Source organism: Halichoerus grypus, chromosome 8 (assembly GCF_964656455.1).
Source record: "Halichoerus grypus chromosome 8, mHalGry1.hap1.1, whole genome shotgun sequence".
NCBI lineage: Eukaryota > Metazoa > Chordata > Mammalia > Carnivora > Phocidae > Halichoerus > Halichoerus grypus.
The window spans coordinates 124705751-124725729 of NC_135719.1; the positions used below are offsets into that span (position 1 = coordinate 124705751).

At 38.7% G+C, this 19979-nt stretch overlaps 1 protein-coding gene and 1 pseudogene across 5 annotated transcripts in view; one reads left to right on the plus strand and one right to left on the minus strand.

Annotated features, from left to right (window-relative positions):
• Positions 1 to 19979, plus strand: part of BBOF1 (basal body orientation factor 1) — a 41411-nt gene that overhangs the window by 959 nt on the left and 20473 nt on the right. For all 5 annotated transcript variants that reach the window (XM_078053928.1, XM_078053930.1, XM_078053931.1 and 2 more), the window contains exons 2-4: positions 2767 to 2995; positions 10027 to 10092; positions 12631 to 12774. In XM_078053928.1, the coding sequence (XP_077910054.1) occupies positions 2767 to 2995; positions 10027 to 10092; positions 12631 to 12774 (439 nt within the window). The remainder of the gene's footprint in view (positions 1 to 2766; positions 2996 to 10026; positions 10093 to 12630; positions 12775 to 19979) is intronic.
• On the minus strand, positions 10529 to 11509 carry LOC118551785 (protein SGT1 homolog pseudogene; annotated as a pseudogene).

Here is a 19979-nt window from a genome sequence, read left to right on the forward strand (position 1 = left end):
TTGGTTCTCATCGGGGGATGTGTGCTACTGGCATCTAGTGGGTGGAGACCAAGGATACTGTTAAACGTCCTGCAATGCACAGGACACCCCCCACCTGCTCTCCAAACAAAGAATTATTTGGGTCAGGATATCAGTAGTGCCAGGGTTGGAAACCCCTGCTCAAGACTACAAGCTTCTCTGGAGTAGGCACTAAGCATTATTCTCCATATCTCCAGCACCTAGCAGAGACCCTGGAACATGGTGGATGCTTATTATTTGTTAAATAAACAAATTAAGGTGTCCGTGTATGCTTCAACTTGAATCTTCTCTTTTTTCAATGGGAACTATGCTCTGGGTTTCATTCTCCCCCCGCCCCCGCCCCCCACCTGAGAGATCTCTGTGGTGTGGTTGAGCATATCTTGAACATCTAGAGAATCTCTGGGTGATTGAAGAAGTAGTTCGTTGGGCCTTTTGAAGGATTCCTTTTGGTTCAAAGGAAAACGTAAAAGATTTGAACGAATTGGTAATTGTTCACGTTTCCCCAAGCTGGTCAGAACCCCTAAAGTAGGCATTGCTGTAGCACTAACCCTTTGCATGGAGTTGCTGCTAGATTGCCACTAAATCTATTGGGTGACTCTAGTGGTTTGTTGGAATCATACATGGTGTCCAGCATCAATCACTATATATGGGACCAAAAGGGAATCCCCCAAACTTGTAAAGTTTATAAAGTAACTTGTTTAAGAGAGTAATACATGCTCAGTACAGAAGGTTTAGGAAACATGGAAGTCAAAGTAGAAAACAAAAATCACCTGTAATCCCATCATCCAAATGTAACTACTACTATCATTTGGGGATTTTCTTTTTCTTCTTTATAAAATGATAGCCCAGGGTACATATTTATTTGTAGCTCCCCCCCCCATGTATTAATATAAGTATTCTTCTGCAGTGTAACTTTTTTATTTCTTTTTTACATAATTGCATAAACACTTTTTAGAAAAGATTTTATTTATTTGAGAAGGAGAGAGAGGGGCAGAGGGAGAGGGAGAGAGAGAATCCTTGAGCAGACTCCCCACTGAGCACAGAGCCCTGACGCAGGGCTGAATCCCAGGACCCTGAGATGATGGCCTGAGCCAAAGTGAGATCATGAGCTGAGCTGAGGTTAGACACTTAACCAACTAAGCCGCCCAGGTGCCCCAGTCTTGCACTTTTTAAAAGTGCCAAGGGCTTGTCACATTCTTGGAACTCACTAGCATAAGTTTTCTATTTTTGACCGTGCATCTACAGTACATTTATCAACAAGGAGGAACACTGAGGGTAACAGACCTTGTATTCCTTGGATTTTCCATGACTCATAGTTTGAGAAACGCTGCTTTGTTTTTCAGTCAGTATTAGTGGTTGTTTTATGAGAAATCCTAGCTGCCATCAACTGTTCTGAACAGCTTAGACCTGATACCTTCAGGGAGTAATTGGATGATTATAGCAAGGCAGCCTGTCACTACTGCCTAAATCATGCTGGAAAGGAAGGTCAAAGCTATAACAGGCTAGAGGGTTGGAGGTGGGGCTGGCCTTAATTTGAAGAGAACAGAAGGGAAAGGGATGGAGAACCAGGAGTTGGTGGGGATGGAGGGTGATAGTACAGAAAGATCCACACATATCTATGTGTGAAAATATTTAGAGTTCAAATGCAGGTAAAGTCTTACTTATTATCTAAATATTTATGCATCCAGTGCCTACCACATATAAGGGGCATTGTTTTGTTAATCTTCATACAATAAATCTTTATTTTGTTGTTTGTTTTTTAAAGATTTTTAATTATTTAACAGAGAGAGAGAGCATAAGTAGGCAGAGCGGCAGACAGAGGGAGAGGGAGAAGCAGGCTCTCCGCCGAGCAGGGAGCCCGATGCAGGGCTCGATCCCAGGATCCTGGGATCATGACCTGAGCCGAAGGCAGGCGCTTAACCGACTGAGCCACCCAGGCGCCCCTAAATCTTTATTTTGAAAAACTCTACTTTTATCACTTTAATCTTTGAAGACATGCTTTATTATTATTATTTTAATTTTTTTTTTTACTTCTGTATAAATGATTATGGTTCGTTTCTCAGCTGTCCTTGAAGCCTGGTGCATTGTGGCACCAGCTAATAAAGTATTTAACATACTTGTCCTTGTGACTTGATCCTTTGTCCAAGGTCTAGCCAGAAATCCCCCACAAAAAAAACAACCTAAAACAAAACCAAAACTGGGGTTGGAGTATGTGGAAGATTACAGAATGATGGACTTAACAGTTACACTACGAATGTATTATGCAGAAGGGGAACTAAGGTAATGGATTTGCAGGAGTGAGAACCAAGGTCTAAAACTGAGTGGGTAGGAATAGAAATGACAGTTTCAAATACGAGAAAAAGAGGTAAATGAAAAGATGTGAAAGATTTATGAAATGAATTTGACTTATGCCTTTCCTCTTTGTTATTCCAGTCCTTTAGAGTTATGCTCCAAAGCTCCCCTCTTCTGAGAAGGGTCACCCACTTAACTCCCTTATCATAAATATGTATTTATTAACTCATTCATCCAACAATATTTGCTCATATGTGCCAGGCAATGCCAAACAAAACAAATAGTAGTAAAGAGAAAGGTATAAAACAATGAATCATGGAACACTATATCTAAAACTAATGATGTAATGTATGGGGATTAACATAACAATAAAAAATAAAAAAAAAAGAGAGAAAGGTATAATTCTAATATAGTAGAGAAATAGTTATATGCTGTCAATGTCCTCTTCCCATGCAGGAAGATAATAAAAGCTGATGAATCTACAGTGGACAGAGCCAAGGCCAATGCCTCCCTTTGGGAGGCCAGGCTGGAAGTCACAGAACTCTCTAGGATTGAGTATCGTGATACTTCCCGGAGACTGGCAAAAAGTAATGAGGACTTAAAGAAACAGCAGTATAAAATGGAGAAAGATACAATGTCTGTATTAAGTTACCTGAAGAAGCAGGATCAGGAGAAAGATAATATGGTAGGTAGGTAGAAACCCTCCCGAGTCTCAATAACTACCTCTGTCATACTTGAAGCAGGACGTTATTGCTGAATGGCTTTACTGTTAGAATTGGCTCTTTTATTTTCAGCCCTTGTCCCATTGTTTTCTTGTCTGAAACAGAGATTGATGGTCATATGGGAACATTATGGTCCATTTTATTTTAAGAAGAGCATAGTATATGACCTGTCTGTTTTTTTCAAGATTGATTTATTTGAGGCTGGGAGAGAGGGAGTGTTCACACAAGCAGTGGGGGAAGGGCAGAGGGATAAGGAGAGAAAATCTCAAGCAGACTCCCCGGTGAGTGCAGAGCCCAGACACAGGGCTCCATCTCACAACCCCAAGATCATGACCTGAGCCAAAATCAAGTGTTCTGACGCTCAACTGACTGAGCCACCCAGGTGCCCCTGACCTATATGTTTTTTGATATTGATAAATACTTGTAATGATTTATAAAGCAATTCACTGATAATCCATGATCACATGAGTATGAACCCAGCAAGTTGAATCTCCTTTTTTTGGCTAGTTGAGTCTTGAATTTATCTTTCTGTACCCTATTTAAGTGTTGAGAGTGAAACTATTGTTTTAGATCTGGAAGAAAAAGGGAAGGGAACTAATATTTTGGAGACCATATTTTGTACCAAGCACTATGCTAGGTACTTTATACCTCTCTTGTCTCATTAAGGACTTTTAATAACCCCATGTAGCTACAATATGTCATTCCCATTTTATAGATAATTGACTCTCAGAAAGGACAGATACTAACTTACTTACACTATACCTGTGTGACCCAAAGTCACACAGCTAGTGGGTGTTAAAGTGGAATTTAGGTGCAACTCCAAATTCTTCTCTTTCCCATCTGCCTCTATGAGCTGCATGAATATTACTTATATATTTGTTTATTGTCTCTTTTCCTGATTAGAATGAAACCTCACAGAACTAAAGAATTTGAGGGCTTTTTTAAAAAAGATTTTATTTATTTATTTGACAGAGGAAGAGAGAGCACAAGCAGGAGGAGCGGCAGAGGGAGAAGCAGGCTCCCCACTGAGCAGGGAGCCCTATGTAGGACTCGATCCCAGGACCTGGGTATCATGACCTGAGCCGAAAGCAGCCACTTAACCAACTGAGCCACCCAGGCATCCTGGGGCTTTTTTTTATTGTTGTTCAGTGCTACCTCTCCAGCACCTGGTACAGGCATAACACAGAAGGCGCTCATTAAAATATTTTTGCATTCATGAATGAATGGCTTGTGAGTGTACTGATACTTTGAAAAAGTTAATATCAATCAAAACTAACTTCAAGATAATAGTGAAAGCATATTACAGAAATCAGGCAACTGAACATTTGTCTTGATTTTGTGAATTTTATTAAAGTAAATTTTTATACATTACTGTTATTTTTTTTACCTTCTTTCCTAGGCAACTTCCATTTTAAAAATTACTCTTTCAGGGGCGTTTGGGTTGCTTAGATGGTTAAGCATCTGCCTTTGGCTCGGGTCATCATCCCGGGGTCCTGGGATCAAGCCCCGTGTCGGGCTCCCTGCTTACCTGGGAGCCTGCTTCTCCCTCTCCCTCTGCCATTCCCTCCGCTTGTGCTCTCTGGCTCTATCTCTCTGTCAAATAAATAAAATCTTTTTAAAAAATTGTTCTTTCAATAGTAGGCATTATTAAAATTGTCTTCTATAAAGTATTATTCTAAGGTAAGCTTTTAGGTCAAGTAATTTTCCAAATTCATCACATAGAAGCTTTGTGGCCTGCATTAGCTGATTGCTGTTGGTTTATCAGTGTCACTTGTATTTCCTGATTTTCATCTGCCTTCGTGTATCAGAGGTCAGCATCTGGCTATGGCAAATAACATAATTTTCTCATAATCGCAGATGCCCATTGAAACCAAAGAGACTATCTTGGAAGGAAGAAGTAAAATAGATTAAATATATCCTGTTTAATGAGCTCTCCTATAGTTTTGTTACTCATTCTGCTATATCCTAGAAATGTGTCATTAAAGCTTTATTTAAACTGTTTATAGTCTTATATCATGTTAATTATAGAATTATTAGAAATGAAATGTGTTTTAGAAATATATCGAACAAAATTGGTGTTTTTGCATTTAAGGCTTTGTTCAATCACAAAATAAATCTCATATTTCACACCTGACCTATATGACTTAGAACTGTCACAATTTATATCATAAAATTTTTAGGTTTTCCTTAAACTAGTCTAATTACGACAGTATTTCACTTATGTGTCCTCTGATTCTATAACCATGTCAAGGAGTTGTTAGTTTAAAAAGCTACTCAGGGGGCGCCTGGGTGGCTTAGTCAGTTAAGCGTCTGCCTTCGGCTCAGGTCATGATTTCAGGGTCCTGGGATCGAGTCCCACATCGGGCTCTCTGCTCAGCAGGGAGCCAGCTTCCCCCCTCTCTCTGCCTGCCTCTCTGCCTACTTGTGATCTCTCTCTCTCTCTATCAAATAAATAAATAAAATCTTTAAGAAAAAAAAAGCTACTCAGGTTTCCTACTAAAACATACTAGCAACCTTGGACAAGTGATTAATTCTAAGACCGGAGCAGGGAAAGTAAAAGATGAGCCTGGAATGTCTGTGCAAGAAAGTAAGTAAGAAAATTAAAAGGCAGGGTAACTGGCTGGCTCAGTTGGTGGATCATGTGACTCTTAATCTCAGGGTTGTGAGTTCGAGCCCCCACGTTGGGTGTAAAGATTACTTAAAAATAAAATCTTGAAAAAAAAAATTAAAGGGCACAGGTACTAGCTTGAAGGGGCTCCCACTGGTCAAATCTGAAACAATCAAAATAAATGATGACAGTAAAGGATTATAATCCATTGAATAAAATAAGTCCATGAGTGCATATTGCTAATAAAACATACATTAATAAATAAGGGAGAAGGGAAAGCTTTTCCTTTCAGTAGAATGTAGTAAATTATTAAATCTCCAGAGAATGGGAGAGTTAGGTACTGGCACAAAAACAGACACATAGATCAACGGAACAGAACAGAGAGCCTAGCAATGGACTCTCAACTCTATGGTCAACCAATCTTCGACAAAACAGGAAAGAATGTCCAATGGAAGAAAGACAGTCTCTTCAACAAATGGTGTTGGGAAAATTGGACAGCCACATGCAGAAGAATGAAACTGGACCATTTTCTTATACCATACACAGAAAAATAGACTCAAAATTTATGAAAGCCCTAAATGTGAGACAGGAATCCATCAAAATCCTTGAGGAGAACACAGGCAGCAACCTCTTCGACCTTGGCCAGCAACTTCTTGCTAGGCACGTCACCAAAGGCAAGGGAAACAAAGGCAAAAATGAACTATTGGGACTTCATCAAGATAAAAAGCTTTTGCCCAGCAAAGGAAACAGTCAATAAAACTAAAAGACAACTGACAGAATGTGAGAAGATATTTGCAAATGTCATATCAGATAAGGGGCTAGTATCCAAAATCTATAAAGAACTTATCGAACTCAACACCCAAAGAACAAATAATCCAATCGAGAAACGGGCAGAAGACATGAACAGACATTTCTGCAAAGAAGACATACAAATGGCCAACAGACACATGAAAAAATGCTCAACAACACTCGGCATCAGGGGAATGCAAATCAAAACCACAATGAGATACTACCTCACACCAGTCAGAATGGCTGAAATTAACAAGTCAGGAAACGACAAATGTTGGCGAGGTTGCAGAGAAGGGGGAACCCTCCTACATTGTTGGTGGGAATGCAAGCTGGTGCAGTCACTCTGGAAAACAGGAGATTCCTAAAAAGGTGAAAATAGAGCTACCCTACGACCTAGCAGTTGCACTACTGGGTATTTACCCCAAAGATACAAATGTAGTGATCTGCATCCCACCTGCAGAGGCACCTGCATCCCAATGTTTACAACAGCAATGTCCACAATAGCCAAACTATGGAAAGAGCCCAAATATCCATTGATAGATGAATGGATAAAGAAGATGTGGCATATATATATACAATGGAATATTACACAGCCATAAAAAAAGAAATCTTGCCATTTGCAACAATGTGGATGAAACTAGAGGGTATTATGCTAAGCAAAATAAGCCAATCAGAGAAAGACAATTATCATATGATCTCACTGATATGTGGAATTTAAGAAACAAGGCAGAGGATCATAGGAGAAGAGAGGAAGAAATGAAACAAGACAAAACCAGAGAGGGAGACCAAACTGTAAGAGACTCTTAATCTTAGGAAACAAACTGAAGGTTGCTGGAGGGGAGGGGGATGGGGGGATGGATTGGCTAGGTGATGGACATTGGGGAGGGTTCGTGTTGTGGTGAGCACTGGGTGTTATGTAAGGCTGATGAATCACAGACCTGTACCCCTGAAACAAATACTACATTATATGTTAATTAAATGAATTTAAATAAATTTTTTTTAAAGACTTTATTTATTCATAAGAGACAGAGAGAGAGAGAGGCAGAGGGAGAAGCAGGCTCCCCGCTGAGCAGGGAGCCCGATGTGGGACTCGATCCCAGGACCCTGGGATCATGACCTGAGCTGAAGGCAGATGCTTAACCATCTGAGCCACCCAGGCACCCTTAAATAAATTTTTTTTTTTTTAAAGATTTTATTTATTTATTTGACAGAGAGAGAGATAGCGAGAGCAGGAACACAAGCAGGGGGAGTGGGAGAGGGAGAAGCAGGCTTCCCGCCGAGCAGGGAGCCCGATGTGGGACTCGATCCCAGGACCCTGGGATCATGACCTGAGCCGAAGGCAGACGCTTAACGACTGGGCCACCCAGGCGCCCCCCCTTAAATAAATTTTTAAAAAAAGAATGGGGGAGTTAAAAAAGTCACCATTCGGCATCACGGCAATAATTGATTTCATTAAGAATCTTCAGTGGATGCTAAAACTAGTGGTAAAAGTTTGATGAGCAGAAGGTGTTTGCATAGTCTCAAAATATCTTTCCATAAATTACTTAATAATTACAAAAGGAAAAATTGCAATTTTTTTTTTTAAAGATTTTATTTATTTATTTGACAGAGACAGAGATAGCGAGAGCAGGAACACAAGCAGGGGGAGTGGGAGAGAGAGAAACAGGCTTCCTGCTGGGCAGGGAGCCCGATGTGGGACTCGATCCCAGGACCCTGGGATCATGACCTGAGCCAAAGGCAGACGCCTAACGACTGAGCCACCCAGGCGCCCCAAAATTGCAATTTTTAACTGGAGAAACCTGGCAGACATAGTCTTAACCAACTGATGAAAATTAACATCAATTACTTCATGATGTAATGCACTGAAAAGTATACATCATCACTTAGACAGTATATGCCTGCCAAAAATGCATAATCTGAATCTGCTCATGCAGAGGCATCAGACAACTCCAACCCTGGCTGCTACTCTTTAAAACTGTTGAGACCCTAAAAGACAAAGACTGAGAAACTGTTCGAGATTAAAGGAGACTAGGATACATGACAACTAAATGCATAATCAAGGATTATATCCTAGACCAGAAAAAGAAAAGTTGCAATAAAGAACACTACTGGGACAATTGGTGGCAAAATTTGAATATGGACTATAGATGAAATAATAGTCTTATATCAATGTTAAATTTTCTGATTTTGATTACTGTGCTTCTAAAAGAATGTCCTTTTTCTTAGGAAATACCTTCTGAAATATTTAGGGGTAAAGAGGCATGATGTCTTAAACTTATTCTCACATGGTCCAGAAAAAAATGTATATCATTTATATATTCATATTTTAGATAGATCTATCTATGCATACATAGAGAGGGAAAGCAAATGGGGCAAAATTGGATGAAAAGTATATGAGACCTCTTTGTACTCTTCTTGAAACTTTTTTTCAAAAATGTTACCCAGATAAGAGAAATTGCAAATCAAAACTACAGTGAGATATTACTTTATGCCTATTAAGATGGCTACTACTGTCAGAAAAATAGAAAATAACAAGCACTGGGGAGGATGCAGAGAAATTGAGCCCTTGCGCACTGTTGGTGGGAGTGTAAAATGGTGCAGCCATTATGGAAAACAGTATGTAGATTCCTCAAAAAATTAAAAATAGAATTACCACATGATCCAGCAATCCACTTGTGGGGAAATTTCCAAAAGAATTTAAAGCAAGATCTTGAAGAGATATTTGTGCACCCATGTTCACTGAAATATTATTCACAGTCAAGAGGTGGAAGCAACCCAAATGTCCATCCACAGAAGAATGGATAAAGAAAATGTGGTAGGGCGCCTGGGTGGCTCAGTTGGTTAAGCGACTTGCCTTCGGCTCAGGTCATGATCCCGGGACCTGGGATGGAGTCCCGCACCGGGCTCCCTGCTCGGCAGGGAGTCTGCTTCTCCCTCTGACCCTACCCCCTCTTGTGATCTCTCTCTCCCTCTCTCTCTCAAATAAATAAAATAAAATCTTAAAAGAAAAGAAAATGTGGTAAATACATACAAGAGAATATAATGCAGACTTTAAAGAGAAGGAAATCCTGTTACATGCTACACATGGATGAACCTCAAGGGCATTATGCTAAGTGAAATAAGCCAGTCACAAAAGGACAAATACTGTATGTTTCTACTTATATGAAGTATCTGACACAGTCAAAATCATAGAAATGGAAAGCAGAAAGGTGGTTGCCAAGGGCTGGGGAGTAGGTAGAAGAAATTAGTGTTTCATGAGTATAGAGTTTCAGTTTTGCAAGATGAAAAAGTTATAGAGATCTGTTGTACAACAATGTGAATATATGTAACACAGCTGAACTGTGTACTTAAAAATGGTTCAGATGGTAAATATAATGTGTTTTTTACCACACACAAAAAATAGTTACCCAGGCAACTCTGATGATAGCCAGGTTTTAGAACTGGCAATAGCAGGTTAAGGGCATGGAATATGCCCACCTTACTCTACCTCTCCAACACTATAGGTTTCAATATCATGCAAAAACTAGGCTACTTAAAAAAGGTAAGTTACAGGGCAATTTCTTTACCTTCCTGACTCCGTATTTCCAACTTCTACAGATTGAAAAACTGAAACAGCAATTGAATGAAACAAAGGAAAAAGCCCAAGAGGAGAAGGAAAAATTGGTGAGTATCTAGGTACACTAATACTTTTACTTACTGGGTGGTCAGGTTTCTGGCAAGCTCAGATATTTAAGACACAATAAGAGTAAGTGAATAGGTCCTCCGAGTAGCTCAGTGACCTTAAAGCTCACACACTTGATTGTACAGAAGCTCAAAAATAACATAAAATTATGTTATTGTAGAAAATGATCTGGTAGTAGTGGTACTACTGAGTTTGTCATTCTTTCTATGACTTTTCAGTGGACAGAGGTAGGAAATACATATTTTTAAAAGATTATATAATGAGTCCATACCAATATTTTCAATTCAGATGCAGGAGTACAGGGTTTATTACTTGATCTGAGTCTCCTTTATCCCTCACCAAAGGTCCTGCTTTTGTTGTTGTTTTGCAATACAGTGATAGCAAATTAATTTATTTAGTACTTTTAGAGGATTGATTTCAACTTTTGCCTACATCAGACCAGTTGATATTCAAAACTGCACCACCAGACTCTAAATGATTTGATCATGGCATGTTTCACATCATCAGAACCATCTGAATAGATCTGCTGAAATAATTTGTTTAAAGCTGCGTCTCCCTCCAACTTCTCATTTTTTCTTCTTTGATTTCACTGACCAATTTATCCCAATTTCTTACATAATGAGATGATGATGGATATAAATTCCTATGTCTGCTATGAACTGTTTTGGTTTAGGCACATCTCCTTGCCCCTTTAGTTTTTCCCATCTCACAGCCTCTGTCTTGATTTCATTTTAATTTTAATTTTTGTTGAAAGTACTTTAAATGTGCTCTGTTCTGGTATTATAGGATGAAGAAGTCTCAGTTTCAAATTGTAATCCTTCCCAGAAGGAAGTTTCACCAAAGCAGACAACTCTTTTTCTGAAAATTCAACATTTACATTATTCTTCTGAACATTCTTGATTTGAACATTCCTGATCACAAGTGTAATGATTACTTGAGATTGTGTTTGATACCAGTCATACTTGATTTTTGACTGATGAGTCCTCTGGGATGCAGACACCTCAGATTGTGATCCATTCTGAGATTCTTGACCTTTTAATCCAGACAGTGAAATCAGGATCTGCACTCTCTAATTCCTGTCTTCCTAGAAAAGCTTCTAGAGCAGCAGCATAGTTTTTTTTTTTCATGGTATTCACATATCCCTTTTCTCAGCATAGCAGTGGAATTATTTAGATTAAGTTCAAGAGATTTCTTTGCATCAGCAACAGCATCACAGTAGTTCCCAAGAAGAACGTGACAATAAGCTCTTTGACAATAATATTGTGCATCATCTGGTTTCTGTTCCAAAGCCTTAGTCAGCTTCTCTAATGCTGCCTGGGGGTCCTCATCGATCAGAGGACCTGATAAGCTCCGGGAAAACTTCTGGGCTCTTGTAGGTCCTACTGCAGCTGCTGCCATCCCTAATAATTGCTGTTGCAGTTAGAGCTGCCACCCCTGAGGTTACAAGCTGCCCCACTGCCCAAGGGGGAACTTCTCCAAAAATCCTGTTCTTAATGATATCGGTATAATTGAGTAGTTGCTTCAAACCTCAATACATCAACAGTCACAATACCAATATTACCACTAACATAGATTAGTGGAAACAGATTTAAGATTTTAGGGGGCACTTTTCCCCCTTAGGATATATACCAATAGGGATCTATGATCAAATACTTTACCATTTGAAAGAATTCCTGTGAGGTTATGCCACCAACTGAAGAACACATTTTGCTTTTGATTTTTAGAAGTTGCTTTTAAAAAAATTGTGCATATAAATTATGTAATTATATAATTATGTAAAATATTTATGTGGCTCCAAAGTCAAATCTATCAAACATGTTGTATTCTGAGAAATCTAACTCCTATCCATGTCTTCACAATATGCCAGAGTATATTGTATTGTCAAAATTGATTTTTGTCAACATGATAGGTGAGTATTCCAGTGTATTTTAATTTGCATTTCTCTTATTATGAGCTATATTGAACATTTTTTCATGTTTGAGGGTCATTTGCATTTCCTTTTGTTATTTCATTCATTTTAAAAATTGTGTTATTGGCCCTTTCTTCCTCCACTTCCTCCTTCCTTTTTTTTCTCTTCTCTCCTTTTCTTCCTTTTCTACTCTTCCTCCTCATCCTCAGCCTTCTCTTCCTCCCTCTTCCCTTCCTTCCTCTTTTTTCCCAACTTCTCCTTCTTTCTTGATTTATTAGAGCTATCAGCCCTTCCTTTATCTCTTAGTTCACTAATTTTAATTTAGGGTTAGGGATGTTATTTGTCTTTCTTACAGATTAAAATTTTGTTTAGTCTTCTCATACCTCTTTTTAATAATTACATTTTCTGTATAAGATCAGCTCATTTGAGAATTTTTTTCTTATTCAAGGCACTTGGTATCTTCTAACAAAAAGTAAAACTTGATGCAAAAATAAAAAGGGAACATTTCTTCAAATAAGATAGACAAATAGCTTAAGGCTTCAAAGGGAACACAACTCTGTGGGGCTTTTGTTCTTTTTCCTAACTCATTTACCTGTTTTTTTGCATACAGGAACAAAAGTATACTGTGCAAATAAATGAGCTGGAGGGACAGTTCCATCAAAAAGCTAGAGAAATTGGCATGATTCAGACAGAGCTGAAAACAATAAAACAATTCCAGAGGAGAAAAATCCAAGTGGAGAAAGAATTAGATGATGTAAGTTTATTTCTTTCTTTAAATAAAGGTGATTAGAATTAACTACAAGCATACCTCGGAAATATTGCAGGTTCGGTTCCAGAGTGCCACAATCAAGTGAATATCACAGTACTATACTTAATGTGTGCAAAAGCCTTCATAGACATTTATTCCTGTGAGATGGTAAAGGACTCCCTTTGACATTTCAGAGGTTATTTGAGAGAAAGCGGAAGATATAATGAGTGTGGCACTGGGTGCAAGTCTTATTTCTAAGACTTTTCTAAGCATTGATTTTTTTGTGACTTCACCAAATCTTAGCCAACACACCCTTCCACATTTATCAGCAACTAAACCTTTGGAATGACTTCAATAAGAAACAAATTACAGGGGCGCCTGAGTGGCTCAGTTGGTTAAGCCTTTGCCTTCAGCTCAGGTCATGATCCCAGGATCTGGGATCAAGCCCCAAGCTGGGCTCCCTCCTCAGTGGGGAGTCTGCTTCTCCCTCTCCCTGCTGCTTACACTCTTTCTCTCTCTCAAATAAATAAACAAAATCTTAAAAAAAAAAAAGAAACAAACAAACAAATTACAGTTCTTGGGAAACATTAGGGGCAAAGTAGCAAAGTCCTAAAGGAAAATAGGTTTAGACTGATGAAGGATGATTTTAGAACATTTTAGAAGGTTCTCTGGTTAAGGGTGGGCAGGGTGAGGAAAACTGAGTACTTTCAGAAAGTTTCTCTGACCTTGCTATGCTTTTTCTCTTACTTTCCATCCCCTCAGCTCAGAATATAGTTTTATTGCATTAGTAATAATGTAATAAATGGCACATTTATGCAGGGGATAGTAGCTGAAATCAGCTTTGTGACTTCGGGCAAGTTACTTAACCTCTCTATACCTTGGTTGCCTGATCTGTAAAATAAGGATAATAAGGGTTACTCATAGACTCGTAGGGTTACTGTAAAGGCTACATGAGTTCATGTATTTAAAGTGCTTAAAGTAGTGTATATCATATAAGTGAAAATTATATTTATAGTGGCATGTAGCTCTCTGAGGACAAAAGTCCTGATTTGTAGCATTTGCTGATTTCCTTGGTATAAATACTTGTATTATGGCCAATTTCAAGCTACAAACACTTTAACAACATGCTAGCAAAATTCCTGGTATGAGCCCGCTCTAACGTGCAACTGAACATTGCCGCTATTACCAGTAATAATAAGAGTATTATCACCTAAGATAACCGTATTTCATGTAGTGGAGGGGCTGAAAGTTGATGCTCTGAAGTCAGGCTGCTAGAGCATACTGTTTTTACTACTTGGGTATCTTGTTAAATTTCCTCATCTAAAACATGGAGGTGAGAATAATGGTACCAACTTTAAAGGGTCATTGTGAAGACTAAATGAAATAATCTGTTTTAAATGCATAGCACTGTGTGGTAAATATTACCTGTTGTTGCTGATCCTGCTGCATTATTACTACTGCTAAAATTATGATTATAGCCATGAGTATTATTTAAGGCCCTTCCACCGTCCCTTTTAGTGCCTCTCACTCTTGGGCATGGTGTTCTCCAAGCATGCAATGCCTCTCAAGCCCTCCTTGGGCTACCCAGAGCCCTGTTTAACAAGAACAAGCTTTGATGGGAAACCAGAGTTCCTGCATCCTATTTCTGTTTACCTTTTAGCTGATCACGAAATCCAAAGAGTATATGCGAAATGAATAAGTCAGATAAGACAATGTAGTGTTTGAAATTATGGACTTCATGTCCTGGTTCTGCAGCTGATAGCTGTATGGCTTTGGATAGTCTGTTAACTTCTCTTGAGTCTCCGGTTCTTCACCTGTAAAATGTAGCTGTAATATCACCTGCCTCCTCTTAGAGATGTTGTGTGGGTTAAATAATGTAATGTGTGTAAAATACTTAGCACACTCATTCCTATTAATCCCTGGTAAAAGTAGTAGCATAGTAGTTATTGATGTTTGCTTGTTTTAATTATATAGCTTTAAAAATCTTAGTAGAGGGATGCCTGGGTGGCTGAGTCGGTTAAGCGTCTGCCTTCAGCTCAGGTCATGATTCCAGAGTCCTGGGATTGAATCCCGCATCAGGCTCCCTGCTCAGAGGGGAGCCTGCTTCTCCCTCTAAATGCTGCTCCCCCTGCTTGTGGGCTCTCTCTCTCTCTGACAAATAAATAAAATCTTAAATAAATAAAAATCTTAGTAGAGTACTCTTAAAAGCTCTAATTAAAGGGATGACTTGGCACATTTCAGACAAGGTAGGAAAGGGGAAGACACTTTCTTAGACTGGAGGAATGTGGAGGAATGTGTTTTAACTCTATCGTAATCGCAAAGTTATCCCAAAACCTTCCCGGTAGGCTTTGTTTATGAACCTGATAACTTGTTGCGTTACAACTGGTCTTATAACTGTTTTATTTTATTTTTTATTTTTATTTTTATTTATTTATTATGTTATGTTATGTTGGTCACTGTACAGTACATCATTAGTTGTTTTTTTTTTAAAGATTTTTTATTTATTTATTTGACACACAGAGAGATAGAGAACACAAGCAGGTAGAGCAGCAGGCAGAGGGAGAGGGAGAAGCAGGCTCCCTGCTGAGCAGGGAGTCCGATGCGGGACTTGATCCCAGGACCCTGGAATCATGACCTGAGCCGAAGGCAGATGCTCAACCAACTGAGCCACCCAGGCATCCCCATCATTAGTTTTTGATGTAGTGTTCCATGATTCATTATTTGCATATAACTGTTGCTTTAAAATTGTTCTTAATTTTTTAGGGATGCCTGGGTGGCGCAGTCAGTTGGGCGTCTGCCTTCGGCTCAGGTCATGATTCCAGGTCCTGGGATCAAGTCCCGCATCGGACTCCCTGCTCAGCAGGGAGCCTGCTTCTCCCTCTCCTTCTGCTGTGCTCCCTCTCTCTCTCTGTCAAATAAATAAAACCTTAAAAAAAAGAAAAATAAAATATTAAAATTGTTCTTAATTTTTTTAAAAAGATTTTATTTATTTATTTGAGAGAGAGAGAGAGAATGAGCCGGGGCAGGGGGCAAAGGGAGAGAGAGAGAGAAGCCAGCTCCCTGCTTGCTGAACAGGAAGCCTGACGTGGGCCTGGATTCCAGGACCTGGAGATCATGACCTGAGCTGAAGGCAGATACTTAACTGACTGAGCCACCCAGGCACCCCTAAAACTGTTCTTAATTTCTGTAGCTCACCATTATACAAGCTCCTTTGAAGTATTTTCAGAGGAACTCTCTCCTTCTATGAGTTTCCAGACCTTTTTCTTTTTTTTAAGATTTTATTTATTTATTTGACAGAAAGAAAGAGAGCACAGCAGGGGCAGCAGCAGAGGGAGAGGGAGAAGCAGGCTCTCCATTGAGCTGAAAGCCCGATGCGGGGCTCAAAACCAGGATCCTGGGATCATGACCTGAGCCGAAGACAGACATTTAACTGACTGAGCCACCCAGGCCCCCTATGTTTCCAGACCTTTAAAGTCCTTAAAAGAGCAGTTGTATAACTGTCTTCTCTAGTTATTTTATATTTGTGTTGTTCTTTAATTTTGTAAACTGAGGAGAATAAAAGGAATCAAATCATCTATTTGTGTATGTCCTTGTCACTCCTCACTAGTTCCTAGGTTAGTACTTAATAATAAAACTTGCAGGGTGCCTGGGTGGCTCCGTCAGTTAAGTATCTGATTCTTGATCTCAGCTCCCGTCTTGATCTCAGCTCCCGTCTTGATCTCAGGATCATGAGTACAAGCCCTGCATTGGGCTCCAGGCTGGGCGTGGGGCCTCTTAAAAAAAAAAAAATAATAATAATAATAATAAAACTTGCTAAATGAGTGATATAAGGCAACCATCTAAAACTAAATCCTTTCATGGAATTCATAGAATCATAGAACTGGAAGAAACTTTAGGCCTATTTAAGCCATTCTACAGACAAGAAAACAGACACAAAGATATTAAGTGACTTTCATGGTAAGTTGTAGAGCTGGCCGCAGAAGCCTGGTAATCTGAATCCCAGTCCAGTACCTCTAGCCCTGCTCTCTCTATTTTTTCACCTGCATTAGTAACCTGTTACTGCAGAAAAAATTACCCCCAAATCTAGAGCTCAAAACCATAATAAACATTTGTTAAAAGCACAATTTCCATGGGTCAGAAATTTGGGAGCAGTTTAACTGGGCAGTTCTGGTTCAGGGCCCTTCATGACGTTGCAATCAAGATATCAGCCAGGGTCTCAGTCATCTGGAGGCTAGGTGAGAGCCTGAAGATCTGTTCCCAGGTGCCAACTCACATGCTGTCAGGTTGGGGCCAATAATTACTGGGTGGCCTCAACATCTTCTCGTGGGGGCCTTACAGAGGGGCCCTGATTGTTCTCACAACGTGGTCAGTGACTTTACCCAAAGTGAGTAATCCCAAAGAAAGCCAGACAGAAGCTATCCCTTTCTTGAGCTAGCCTTAGAAATCATAGAAGTTGTGGATATATTTTAAAACCACCACAGTCCGAAGTCTGTATTGATGCAGGAATGTTCTGATCACCTCCCTGAAGATCTTCTTTAGGATTTCTCTGTTGTAAACCCAGCATTGTCCAGATGTCTTGGTGTGAAAGTCAAGACCCTACACCTACTTTGGAACATTAATTTTCTCCTTTTACTACACCTCCCCATGTGCACCCCATTTAATCCACCCGAACTGGATATTTACTCATCCCTGAAGTCTTTTCTGCTATTTTTAAATAGTTACACTGTTTCTTTTGTCTGGAATATACTTCCAATAGATCTTTATCCATTAAAATTTTACCCATTCTTCAAAGGCTCAGCTCAAATGCATGTTCTCCATAAGGTGGTCCCCGAAAGTCATGTTTAAAAGTATTAACTTTCCTAAAAAAAAAAAAAGGTAATAATTTTCTTCCTTCCATTTATGATAGCTTGGATGAAATTTGAGGGTGTTGGGGTGCCTGGGTGGTGTTGGGGCGCCTGGGTGGTTCAGTTGGTTAAGCGACTGCCTTCGGCTCAGGTCATGATCCTGGAGTCCTGGGATCGAGTCCCTCATTGGGCTCCCTGCTCAGCAGGGAGTCTGTTTCTCCCTCTGACCCTCCCCCCTCTCATGTGCTCTCTCTCTCATTCTCTCTCTTTCAAATAAATAAATAAATAAATCTTTAAAAAAAAAAAAGAAACTTGAGGGTGTTATATTAAGTGAAATAAATCAGAAAGATAATAATAATAAAACTTGCTTAATGAGTGATATAAGGCAACCATCTATGATGGTTGATATCACTTACATGTGGAATCTAAAAAGAGCTGAACTCAGAGAAACAGTAGATTAGAGGTTACCACAGCTGGCAGGGAGGGGGATATGAGGAGATACTGGTCAAAGGATACAAACTTCCAGTTCTAAGATTGACAAGTTCTGGGGAATCTAATGTATAGCATGGTGATTAGAGCTAATAATCTTGTATTATATACTTGAAAATTGCTAAGAAAGTAGATCTTAAGTGTTTTTACCACAAAAAAGAAATGACAACTATGTGACAGTATGGAGGGGTTAGCTAATGCTATGGTGGTAATCATTTCGCAATATATAAGTGTGTCAGATCAACACATTGTACACCTTAGATTTATACAATGTTATATGTCAATTTACCTCATAAAGCTGGAAAAAAGAGAAAAAATAAAAAGATTATTAGCAAAAAAAGTAATAATTTTCTTTGTGTGTTTTCACAGCATTTTGTATCTCTTTTATACACTTTAGCCCATTCTACCTTGACATATTTATCATTTGTCTTATCTCCCCTGCTAGATTACAATCTTTGAGGCATGAACAGTGTTGTTCCTTTGTATTCATTGAAATACAAGATACACAGTAATGCTCAATGAATCTTTGTTAAATGCTGAGTAGGTCTTTTCATTAAAAATGTAATTGCAGGAATATCAAGTTTCTACTAACTAGATGGGAGGAATCCTTTCATAATGTATATGTATATCAAATCATCATAATATACACATGAAATACTTTACTGTTAATAATTCCTCAAAAAAGCTTAAAATTTTTCTAAAAGGAATATCAAAAAAATTTTTATACGGAAATGCTAAAGACTGAATCAAGTTAAGATCTGTAACTTTTTAGGAACTCTCAAAATAGCTATCGGAAGTATAGGTATACATTCTGAATCAAAGTGAATCAACTAGTGCATATTCTTGTGGGCCGCAGTATGATTTCTTAAGAACAATTTTGCCACCTAATGGAGAAATAGATTTCAGACTTTTCAAAAAGGGCCATGGGCCAGGAAGACTTAAAATTCAAAGGCAAAAGATACTGGCTTATGGGAAAAAATAAGGTGGTTCTCTGGAATCCCAAATATGGAAGAATTAAGGCAGGTGTAGGGACCCATGAACTTAAAATGGGAAGAGGGTGTATACATAAAGGAAGAAAATTAATTAAAGTGTGTGTATAGAATTCACTATACAAATTAAAAGAGGCTAATTAAATTTAGATGATCACAAGGTATTCAAAGCATGAATTTTAAAGAAAAAATGATATCTATGTGATTAACAGAAGGAGCGTACATTGGTAGGTTGCAGTTATTATTTTTAATAATTTGTTTTAGTTTTTCTTCTTTTGACAAAGTGATAATACCCATTTCAGCAAATCTAGCTGACAAAAAAGAAAATTAAAAGCTCTCCCTGACAATTATACTACCTAGAGATAACTGGTAAATATTTTGGTATATTTTCTTTCCATTTTTCTTCCTCTATGTAGAAACATTTAAAAATATGTGGTATTTTTTTTAAATGAGGTCATTATGTACAAACTGTTAACCTGACTTTTTTACGTTTATTGTGAACATTTTTCAACACCATTACATACTTTTCTATAAAATCTTTTGACTAGATGCATAGAATTCCACTGGGTAGATGTATCATGATTTTTTAAAAAATATTTTATTTATTTATTTATTGAGAGAGAGAGAGAGAGAGGAGGGTGAGGAGCAGAGGGAGAGAGAGAGGAGAGAATCTCAAGCAAACTCCACGCTCAGCGCAGAGCCCGACACAGGGCTTGACCCCATGACCCTGAGATCATGACCTGAGCCAAAATCAAGAGTCCGAAGCTAAACCAACTGAGCCATACAGGCACCCCAATGTATCATGATTTATTAATTGGTCCCTTCTTGTTGGACATCTGAACTGTTTTCTTTTTTCTTTTTTAAAGAATATATAACAATCTTTTTTTTT